Source organism: Pleurodeles waltl, chromosome 8, assembly GCF_031143425.1.
Source record: "Pleurodeles waltl isolate 20211129_DDA chromosome 8, aPleWal1.hap1.20221129, whole genome shotgun sequence".
NCBI lineage: Eukaryota > Metazoa > Chordata > Amphibia > Caudata > Salamandridae > Pleurodeles > Pleurodeles waltl.
In genome coordinates, this window is record NC_090447.1 from 1,193,228,503 (window position 1) to 1,193,240,810 (window position 12,308).

General features: G+C 41.4%; 1 protein-coding gene across 1 annotated transcript in view; it reads right to left on the reverse strand.

The window, feature by feature from the left end:
* LOC138250515 (fibrinogen-like protein 1) overlaps positions 1–12,308 on the reverse strand; it is a 227,151-nt gene that overhangs the window by 197,205 nt on the left and 17,638 nt on the right. Inside the window, exon 2 of the mRNA XM_069205465.1 lies at positions 3,561–3,644. Within this exon, the coding sequence (XP_069061566.1) occupies positions 3,561–3,635 (75 nt within the window). The 5' untranslated portion in view covers positions 3,636–3,644. The remainder of the gene's footprint in view (positions 1–3,560; positions 3,645–12,308) is intronic.

Genomic DNA, 12,308 nt, shown 5'->3' on the forward strand with positions numbered 1-12,308 from the left:
TTCTGTCTGCCAGAGTCCCATTGGGAGGTTTATCAGTCCATTGCGTGAGGACAGACCACTGGCCTTTGAAATGTGTGTCAGGCCCTCCACCCTTCCAGCCCAGGAGGACCCATTCAATATGCAGATGAATCCAGATGTTACTGAGTGTCCTGTGTTTGTGGTTGTCTGGGTGAAATGCACAAGGGAGCTGTCAACCAGCACAGACCAGACGTTGATAGGAGACAGGCTGTAAGGCACAGATGGTTTTAAGTGCAGAGAAACACCCATTTTCTAAAAGTGGCATTTCTAAAATAGTAATATTAAATCCAAACTCTCCATTAAACAGTATTTTCTATTACCATTTTGGTCATACTAAATATGACCTGGTTACCCCTTCCAGATCAGAATCTACCACTCAAAAAGTCTGAGGGCAGTCCTAATGCTAATCTATGACAGGAGCAAGCCTCACATATGTACATGTTCTGCTTTTTACCTACACAGCACCCTGCTCTATGGGTTACCTAGGTCCTACCTTGGGGGTGACCTATATGTAGAAAAAGGGGAGTTTAAGGCTTGGCAAGTACTTTTAAATGCTAAGTTGAATTGGCAGTCAGTCTGCACACACAGGCCTTGCAATGGCAGGCCTGAGACATGGCGACAGGGGCTATTTATGTGGGTGGCACAATCAGTGCTGCAGGCTCACTAGTAGCACTTAATTTACAGGCCCTGTGCACATGTAGTGCACTTTACTAGGGACTTATAAGTAAATCAAATATGTCAATTGGGGATGAACCAATGTTACCATGTTTAAGGGAGAGAGCATATGCCCTTTAGCACTGGTTAGCAGTGGTGAGGTGAGCAGAGTCCTAAAACCAGCACAAACAGTGTCAGAAACGTGGAGGGAGCCAGGCCAAAAGTTGGGGGATGACCACCCTAAGGCTGTCAGGTCTAACACCAGAATTATCTTGATATTTTTACTGTGCCGAAACCTGCAGAACACACAACAAACTCATAAGTTGCACACAACACAGTGCCACCCGGTGCAGCTGCACCGGTCACACTGCTGTAAAGTTATCCCTGTTGGTCTACATGACATTGAGCTAAGAAAGGCCTTCAGCATCCTGAGGGAGCACTCCTTCTTGAAGTTTTCAAATATTCAAACACTATATCAAGGTTTATTGTCCTAGAGTATTACGGTAACCAGAAAATTGACTATCAAGTTCAGAATAGAAATGTATCCTCATCTAAATTATCTAGGTATACTTACCTTGACGATATGCTGGTAGTCAATATTTTGGAGACAATTTGTTGGTTGTCAATGTTCTCTATAGAAAATGTCATGCAAATCAAGAAAAAAGTACTCAATATTTGACACACAACCCTCTTCCAACCATGACACCTCTGTTCTACTAGAGTCAGAGTATCTAGGAAAATGAAGGGGCGTATAGCTTTCAACCCCAGCTTAACTCCCCCATCTCGTTCTTTGGCCAGTGGGCTGCGTAGGTAAATATATATTTCAGGGAAAAGCAGTTAGCTGATGTGTGAGTGCACACCATTCCAGAGGCAGAAGAGGTATATATCTCTTACATTCCTGGTATTGTCCTGAGCCTTGTATCCTGCCAACAGTACACATTTGAAATACCGGCACAGACCTAGCTTTGACCCAGTCATCCACTTACAAACACACACACAAAATGGCTGTTCTAGACACTGTCGCATACATGTACTCATGCTCACACACAGATTCCATTTACTTCTGTGTTTATCTATTTATTTGTAAATAAATATCAGCCTGCCAACACATTGCTTCTTCTGTTCTTCTTTTCTGTTTATCCAATAAAATGCATTAGAGCAGCTGTTTAGTTGGTTATCGCGATGCAATATCACCTAAATCCAAGACGCACACGCAACCGCTCAATCAAGATTCAGGATACAAACCTGATCACGAGCACCCAACTCGCATCTGATATTCCACAATTGGCACGGCTAATATCAGACACCCAGCAACACTCCCTACACAAAACAATTTCATTTACAGTTACAATTCCCCTTTCTCAAACAGGACACTTTAGATGGTCTCCTTGACATAGTGATGTGCCCAACAAAACAGTAAAGCCACGTGTTTGGCAAAGCTACTCCAATTAAATAGAACTCACCTGCACCACACCAACATATATACTAGTACAATTCAGACAGAGTCAGCCAAAGTAGACTACATCATGCAGAACTTTACATCACTTCTGTTTACCTAGCTAGGAAACAATCCATCTAGGCACAACCAATTAACGGGAATCCCAGCATCGGCGATAATAGAGCACAAATGAAGCCCTTCTGTGCCTTGCTGTGCCGTACTAATGGTAGAAGATGCTGTACACATTCTGGTACATAGCATAAGATCGGTGTCTAGATATTATTAGCTCATCTCATTTTGCCATGCCATCCGCTTTCATGAGAGGTTGGATACTGACTCTGTGCCAACTTTGCTGACCTATTTGTTTCCCAACTGTGGTTATCACTGCAATGGTGGATGTTCCTTGGAATGCAGCCTGGATCTGGAGCAGCCAGGCAGGCGTTTGTGTGGCATAATGCAGTGGGGTAAGAGGAGCAGTGGGCACCGGTTTGCAGGATGATTCTCTTGCTTTCGAACAGGCAATGGCTTAAGACATTCTGCTGGCACTACTAGCAGAAGAAACAAAGCAGTATCTGCTGCTCTCCCGCTGACTAAAAACGTTATTTATTCATGTGTAAGGAATAAAAAGAAATTGGATGTGTCTGTTCTCTGTTTGTTGGCATATCTTCTGATTGTTATTGCTCCCTAGTTTACAAAGTATCCATAACTTTCTCAGTCTAGTCCCTTCCAGTACACTGCCAACCATCTCATCCTGGTTTTTCTGAGATTCATTTATGCTTAAACCGCCTGTCCTGTCTGAAAATATTTGGCCCTTTCTTCCTCATGATCTATGGGGCTATTTGGAAATTAAGGAGGTAAATGGATGCCTCACTGCTGGGAAGAATTCATTCATGCAATTAATGTTACGTATGCGTGGACAAGAATGAATCTAGATGATCCTGAGACTATATACATTTGCATCGGGTGTGATATAGAAGATCGAACCTTTCTCAGTAGGGAGAGAGCTATTTACACTTTTTCTATGAGTGGTCCCACAAACTTTTTTCCAATATAAAGTGTTTGGTATGGGGCTTGATTCACTTTAGGGAAATACCTAGACTCCACACTTGTTACAGTCTAATGCCCTCCAACTAGTTTGTTACCCTGCCATTCTTGAAACAGACTGCACTATTGTGGTATAAAACGAAAGATCTGTTCATTCCCAAACACTAATGAAAGAAAAGAAAGAATTGAAAACATATTCAGAATTATGCATTCCAGAACAGAATTTTGGAAAAGTATCTCAGACTAATGGCAAGACTGTCCAAGAAATGAATTAATGAGTAAGTGAAAGAAAAATGATCTCAGCATTACCACAGATAAATACTTTAATTACTTAGACTTGCATAAATAAACGGAATCATTGCAAATGAAATCGGTTCTTAGACTTCTAAACGTATTTGATACTCACAGGCAATCTAGGAGCAGACGAACAGTGATGAAAAAAGAAAAAGGTAATCATAAACAGTGGCATCAGTGCAATCATTTTCAGAACCTGGAAATAAAATGTAGCACAGGTGTTAACCACGGTATCACAGATAATACCAAGTACAGTTTACTTTTTTCTTGAACTCAAATCTTCAAGCATTTCTTCTTAATACTTTATTTCGGCTTATAAAAGTACACATATAAATAAGTTTAAACTTTAAAGATTCTTGTCACATTAAAACAATACAGTACACAATTCTAGTTAACCTTCTTAAAAACCCACATAGGTGTACCCATTTAAAAAATGCAACTAGCAGCAACAGTGTTAGGGAAACAGTGCAGCACACAATTCTAATAAATGTTCATGGTAGCCGACATAGGTATGCATATTTATTTGAAAAAAAAGTTTAACTTTCAGCGACAATATTGGGGCTAAAAATACAGCTTATGATATAGTCACACACATTAAGGCGAAAAAGCTTTCCGGCTATAAATTGTCACAGATATCTTATTTGATCTGATTCTCCATGACCACACTAGAAATCTAGAGACAGCAAACACAATGTGCTCCTTTGTGACAAACCTAACTATCCTAGAAGTTCCCCAATACTGGACTGTACCCATTAGCTTGAACACTGGAATATTCCACCTTTTCGGGGCAGGGCATAATTGAACAGAAGAAGAGGAAATGGTACACTGACTCTTCTGACTGTGGGCCGAAAGGGCAATAGGAGAACAAGAAGCAGCTTTTATCCCATTTGCATGTAAAATATTTTAGAGGCAGAGTGCCAATTCTAAACTTTATTTACAAACTTTTCACTTGAGAGGGCGGATCCTGTCCAAGTGTGGTTCGAAGCTAAAAAAGCATTTGTGGCTAAGGAATTTCTCAGAGACACTCCCCGCCTTTTGGTATTTCCAAATGTGTTCCAACATGAAGCCCTAATAAGCTTGCTTTAATTTTGTAAGGATACCTTTCCTCATTCAAGCAGGGAAGTGCCAGACTTCCTCCATTTTTACAAGCTCATACAATACTTTTATTTTCCTAAGCCATGGGGTGCAAACTCCTTTTGTCACTACTGCCTGTCTCTGACAAAGCTTTTCCGTAGGGCTCCAATTCTGATGTCATCCAGAGGTGCACCCAGTATATCAAAAATTTTAGTAGTATCACCTGATCAAATATCTTTAATGCTAGATCAAATTGTACGGGTATGAGAAGGGTGTTTGTGGGCAGATTAAATAGTGTCCTGATAAGTTGTTTCTCAGTTTGGGTATGCGTAGATACATCAGCACATCCCCAAAGTTCTGCACCATACATGGCTACTGACTTAGCTGTAGCCCTATGTACTTCAAAGGCCGGAGTTACTCCGTCAGAAGTGGCCTTAAATTTCCTTCCGACAGCAGAAGCCCTTTGGAGCAGAGTGGGTCTTATTTTCCCCATCTGTGGGACCCAAGATATGTTATCAGCCAATCTTACACCGAGATAATCTAAACATTTTACGTGCTCCAAAGGCACCCCTCTACCCTCATCCTGCCTCTTAAGGAGCTGTGGGTGTTCAATGCCATGAAGTTTGACTTTGCATTCTCCAAAGGTCCCCCTCTACTCTCATCCTGTCTGTAAAGTATCTGTGGGGGTTCAGTGCCATGAATTCATGATTTATCTGAAGACACCTTGTAAGGCAGAATGATGCAAAGCAATCCAACCGTGACTGTAGACCATGTGGGGTTCTGGATATTAGGAGCGTATCGTCGGCAAACATGAGGATGGAGGTGTTAATGCCCGCAGATTTAGGGGCATTGTGGTTACATTTTGCCAGCCAGTCTACTACTCCATTAATATATAAACTAAAAAGAGTGGGAGCAAGCACACAGCCTAGCCTGACACCGTGGTTAATTTTTTCCTGGATGCCAGATTGCCTCCAGAATTCCACCTGACCTGGCATATGTTTCAGAATGTAAGGTTTTCAGGATCCTTAGGAAACTGCCTGGAATATTATATGACTCCAACACCTTCCATAAGTTTTCCCTTGGAAAAAGGTCAAATGCCACCCTTAGATCTATAAAACAACATAAAGGTGGTCCTGCCTCAGGGCGACGTACTTCCACCAGATCGTCCTGAAGCGGAACACCTGGTCGATGGTACTGACCTTAGCCTTGAACCCTGCCTGGCTGCCTGATAGAATGTGGTGGGCTGTTATCCATGAGTGAAGTCTAAATAATATCTGCCTGGCAAATATTTTCTGGTTAATGTCAATCAGTCTGATGGGTCTGTAAATGGATGGGTCATCCGTCCTCCCCTTCTTGTAAATAAGGGCAATGGTAGTTCAGTGCCAGGAGGGAGCTATATCCTCGCCTCTTAAAATAGCATTTCCGAGGGCATTCAGATAAGGAACCCAGATTTCTAGTTGGGACAGATATAAATCACTTGGGATGCCGTCGGGGCCGGGCACCTTCTCCCTCCTCAGCAGTTGAAGCGCCTGTGCTGTTTTTGCTATGCCAAATTCAGTAGAGGTTCCAGCTTCAGGCCCATACTTTTGCTCTATTTGGTCTGCTATATAGTCCTCATTAAGCAGGACCTTATCTTTGAGCCATACCCTATATAGTTTAACAAAACAGGATACCCATGCCTCAGGTTGGACAACTGTGTCATGGTGATTATCTGTGGAGCAAGACCCAGACGTTACAAGTTTCCAGAAGGCCTTGGCATTCCTCATATGATGGGATTTGGTAACGTCTTCCCACTGCTCTGACTCCCAACCCCTTTTAGCCTTAAATAGTAGTATCTTATAGACTCCGTTGGTATTAGTGATCTCCCTATGGTCACCTTATTTTGCAGCTTCAATCAGTAATGTTTTAGCATGACTATAGTCATGTGAATACCACTCATGAAGATCATTTGACCATTGACCACTCCACCTCTTCTTGGTAAAAAGAGGTTTCAGCAGCCCCATAAATTCACAAGGGTAGTTCACAAAGTTTAGCATGTTCATGTCAATTGATTCTATTTTGGGCGACTTTCCCCACAAACAGATTGCAAATTTGAAGCTGGAGGGTCGTATTATCTGCTAATGCTGCCCATTTCACATTTCTTTTATTATTGCAGGTTTCAACCATGCTTATGGTGATATTGCGAGGCATGATTAAGAAGGGTATTACAGAGAAATAGGCGCTCAGAGCTTCATGATCACTATTGTTTCTGGATACTAACTTCATATCAATTAAACATTAACATTATATCCCGAAAATATAATCAACATTACTGGTGTACAAGCTTCTTTTAAAGGTTGGAAGTGGTGGAAGGTCAGATTGAGTAAAGCCATTTACAACCTGCAGGCCATGGGCCACTATCAAGGCAAACAATTTGGCATGTGACCCTTTAATGCTTAACCACAAGGTCAGCGACACTGTCGGACATTGATCTGGACATGTGTATTGGTTACATCTGGTCCATAGGAATAAGGCCCGCTATCATTTTTATATTACAGTCTCCTGCGATGCTTTTGAGATGACTGTGGTGTATGGGGTCAATCATCTATGGCAGTTAGACCACCATATCTAAATGAAGGTTTGCCACGACAGAGCTAATATAAACATTTATTTTGTTATTTTTTATTTATAACTTTATTTATACTTTTATGCAAACACTTGTAGCATTACAATATAATCGTACAATTGCAGACATATATAATTCATGTTATCAAAGAGCATCAAAGGAAAGGCCAATAATTCCGAACATCACAGTCCAATCTAGAGACTTCTATCTGTGTATTATGCAGACAGGTGCCTCTTCCGTGCACTTAATGTATAGTCTATACTCGGCCTATCCTACAGAATCACCTGCCTCTGGTTCCCCCGTTTCTTTACCAACAAGATATTGCTTATAAATAACCCAGAATTTCACAGGTCTATTGGTGGGGGGGAGCAATTCACTATAATTATCCATTTGTGTAATACAATACGCCATGTCCCTGTGCCATTCCTCCACTGTCGGAACTGGTCCGCGGTCCCATCTCATGGTAACTCGTCGTTTGGCCAGCAAAAGCCCAATCACTATAAATTTCCAAATTGTTACCACTAGATGCCTGTCCCATCCCAAGAGCGCCATAAGCGGGCCACCATCGATTTGCTCCCCAACTACGGATTCCAATTCGCAAAGCACTGCCCTCCAAAAGCGCTGCACTCCCTCACAGGGCCAAGACTTATGCAGGAATCCAACCTGCTCTCCCCCACATCTGGGGCAATTCGTATTATCTCTTAATCCATATCTATGGAGCTTAAGGGGGGTGTAATATATTCTGTTTAGGTATTTAAAATGAAGTAGTCGGTGTTTACCATTCAGGGAAATGGAGCGCGTCTTCGCACAGCAGTAGTGCCACTGTACGTCTGAAATCTGCACCCCCAGCTCTCTCTGCCACTCCAGTTGTGCCTTCGGTAACTCGTGGACTCGTGATTTCTGACTGTGTGCATAGAGACAGGAAACCAGACGGCAAGGCTGATCATTTAACATCACTACTGAGAGAGCATGGACCTCCGTGGGTTCTCGCATGTCATCCCCTAGGAGCTCTGCCATCGCGTGCCGTACCCTATAATACTGAAACCGGTGTAACGAGGTCGGAGCGACAGTATTGCTCTCCAACAAGTCCCAGTGTTTAATTGTGCCTTCCTCAAAAAAGTCCTCCATAGTGCTGATGCCCAGTTCGCCCATGGTGTGTCCTAACTGTCAATCCCGCCAGAGCGAAAACCATGCACAGCAATTTAACGGCACATGTGGGGAATACTAATATAAACATTTATGTCAGCAATGTGCCTGACCCCCCCAAGCAATGCCTGTTGGAATAGCTATAGCCAATAGCCTCTATACTCGGACAGAATTATATTTATTGTAGGGAACAGGTCCATCCTAAGACAGATCAGCAAACTCCATAAAGGTCTCCTCGCAGGTGATGGTGCTATATTAGTAGGAAATGTAATGTACCTTGATCTAAAGACCTGCTCACGCGCCAATGTTTCCTGCGGTAATATAATGTGGTGTTGATCTATAAAGGACCCCCAATCAGGATCCGCTAACTCAGCTATAACCCCTGCTATCTTCCAAATTTTAAAGGTGGTCTGGAGTATTATTGATCTGCCTCTGATCTATCACTCCTAAATTAGGGGCATTAATAAAAAAAAGCAACACATAGCCAATAGTATTCAAGACTCAAGAGAGTCAACAAAAGAACTTCACAAGAATGATGAAGATACTCTTTATACCATTACATTAACAAACCCACTCCTAACAAATCTACAGAAAAGAAGAGATATGTTAATGTGAACAATCTTGGTTATAGATGTGGGTCAAAGTTCCATTCTGCTTCATTCAAACAGTGTCCTGCTCTTCCATAGGAGTGTGTTAAATGTGGTGTTAGGTGTCATTCCACCATAGTGTGCAGGAAGAATTCAAAGAAGAATGTTGTGAATGTGGTGGTCGATGATCTGAAATAGAGGTTGACAAGCTACATAAACTTGCTTTTGTGTGTAGGTGTACATGAAAATATTGTTCCCAAGCCAGAAATTCAATTGAATATTTTATTATTGTTGTATGCTAACCAAATCTGGACCAAAACTCACTATTATTTCAAGAGAGAAGTTTGAGAAGAAGAACAATGAACAAAGTTTTATTCTCTCCAGAAACAAATCCCAAAGGTAATAATTTTGCAAAAATTCATTTAGAAGGATGTGTTGAAACGGTTGTAAAGTTCAGGGGACAATTCTTTGTCCCTCAGTATGGACCAGACATTCTTGGTTGGCATCATCAATAATGTGTGGCAATTGTTCTTACACTGGGATGTGTTCAACAAGTTGTTTGTTGAAGACGAGAGTATGGATGTTAAATTGTGCAGTTTAGAAGGAGAGTTGAAGGAACACGCTGTCATTTCTGAAGAGAAAAGTGGTGACGTTGAGGAATTGTGGCATGGAACAAGAAAGAAGAGCTGAAAATGTGCATCGACCTAAGGAGCCTGAATAAAGCATCTAGGTAGATGGTCACCCTTTACCCAAAATTTAGGAGAGGATTGTCACTCTACCTGAAAGCAAACTAGTTTTCGAAATTTGACATGTTCTCTGCTTATCATCAAGAGGCATTAGCCAAAGAGTGAAGGCACCTCATTGCTTTTGTGACTTCCAGTTGGGTATTCAGTACTGAAGGAGGCCTTTTGGCCTTGCTTCGTCTGTTGCTGTTTTACACTATGGGTGATGTGTTGAATGGTCTTGGTGGGGTGCTGATATTCCAAGTGATATCTTGTTCTATGACAGACTACAAATGACTACAAGTGACATTTGACAAGATAGGATGCTGGCCTTTGAGCTCTCAAAGGACAAGGGTTGAAATTAAGGAAGGACAAATGTGAAGTTGGAGTGCGTGAAGTGGAATATCTAAGTCATGTGGTTTCATGTAATGGTATTGGTCCTGGAACAGGACTATTGAAAGCAATTGAAGAGGTACCTGCCCTTAAAGATTGGGAATAGCTTTAAGCATTCTTATGGATGTATGAATTTTAAGTAAAATTAATTCAGCTCTTTGCCACCAAAGCAGAACCTTTTATTTCTCAGCTAAAGAAGAATGTGTAAATTTGTGTGGGCTCGAGCAAAGGAGGTAGACAAAAGAACTTTCCAATGTTTGGTTGCTCAGTCTGTACTCACCTGGTAAATCATTATGCATCACTGTGAATGCCAGTGGGATATGTCTTGGTGTTTTTTTTGTTACAGGGTAAGAGTGAGTCTGAGCAGATTACTGCATTCATGTCTCACAATCTCTGACCACAAGAACTATCATATTCCATCATTGAATGGGAAATGTTTGCATGCACATGGGCACTTCAGTGTTTTCAAGCATATGTTTGGGGGACTACATTTTTATAATACACCAATCATAATCGCTTGTGCTTAATTAAAGTGGCACAAATGTTCTTTACTCTAAGGCCTCAATTAGGTTGATAAGATTGAGTGTCAAACTTCTAATATGATTTCAGTGTGCCATATGTACCTGCTGGAAAAAAACATGAAGGCATATTGCGTTTCTTGCTTTGCCTGGTCAGGTGAGAATGTAGAGGAATTGATGGAAGAACAGGAGATTGTGAACTGTCTTGTCACAAGTGTGGCATAGAATGGAGTAAAATGTGGCAATAAAGGGGATTTGAGAAATACTCTTGCTGAAGATGGTGTTTTAAGAAAGGTTATTGAATACCCGAGGAAAGGATTGCCTAGAGAAGTAAGTTTCTCTGTCGGACCTCAGTCTTACAGTAAGGTGCAGACAGAATTATCTGTTAAGACCGGACTATTGTTCAGGGCAGACAAACTAATTCCATCCAGTGCCATCTTTGCTAGGTTAATAAACATTAGTCATGAAGGTCACCTAGGTATGGCACTCACTGAGAAAAGGCTAAGGGAGACATACTGGTGACCAGGAATGGATTGAAATATGGAGAGAAGGGTTGACAAATGTGAGACTTGTGCACACACAAAAAAATTGAAAATGTGTTACACCACATATGAGTGAAACAGGCAGTCCAGGAAAAGCGTTGGACAGGATAAGGATAGATTTTTTGGGCCCATTTTAGATTCTTCCTAATGTTTAATGTTTTGCTATTGTTGTGATAGATCATTTATCTAATTGATTTGAAGCTAAATGTATTAGTGACCCAACACCAACAGTGTAACAACATTTCTCACTGATTCTGAGATATAAGGTTTCTCATCTGAGTTGGTGTGAAATAACAGGGTATAATTTACATCATCAAAATTGAATGAGTTTTTGTTGGTGCAGATAGCAAGTGCCTAGGTATTGTGAGAAAGATATTAAAAACAAGTCAACCACCAGCATAGTCTCTAAATTTAACTAGTACTCTACACTTTCGTTTTTCACATGATTGAGTCAATCAGGCAAATTAACACTTCTTGACTATTTTTAGAATGCGTAGCTCCAACTGGAGAATCATGGGAGACCTTCAGCACACATGCACGATCCACCATTACCCATTTCACAATTTCACACACAGGACAACCATCTTCACTCCCTTTTTCCTTTTTGCTGTGTAAGACAAATCTCACCTTCCCTTTCATCACTTCCAGTAACCTCAAGTGAACTCAATTACCCTTCTCAAAATAAAGAGGCTTGGTTTTCTAGATTGTAACATATCTTTCATTGCTCTTCTTTTGATTGAGCTGGACTTTAGAGTAAACACTATTGATCTCTTGATCAAATTGTGTGTCTTATTGTCATAGGCAACCTTTATGAACCTGCTGAACCATGCTGGTTGTAACAAATCTTAGTTAGTTTTACTTCTTAAGGCTTTGAAGGGTGAGACACTGGTAACGCTGGGAGAACTGTTACAGTACGATCACAACATAGCACGAACAGCATCTCTCACATCTACACCTTCCATGACACATTCACTCTCCATTGTGTTTGCTCTCTCAACTTGGCCATAACTTTGAAGGTGGTATTAACTGCACATTTTGTGCTTGATACCCCCACCATAGACACATGCAAGGAGAGAGAGAGAAGAAACACACCGTCCTTAGAAACTGTGCAAACAAACAACAAGTGCATTGGTCTTGTGAATGGAGGGCTCACCTGCGGTGTCCTCTTTTCCCATGCAGGTATCCAAAGATATTTAGGGCCAGAGGTATCAAAGGGCTTTACCCATTCTGTGTCAAAGGGAAAATGCTTTGGTACATAAGGCCCTTAGAGAGG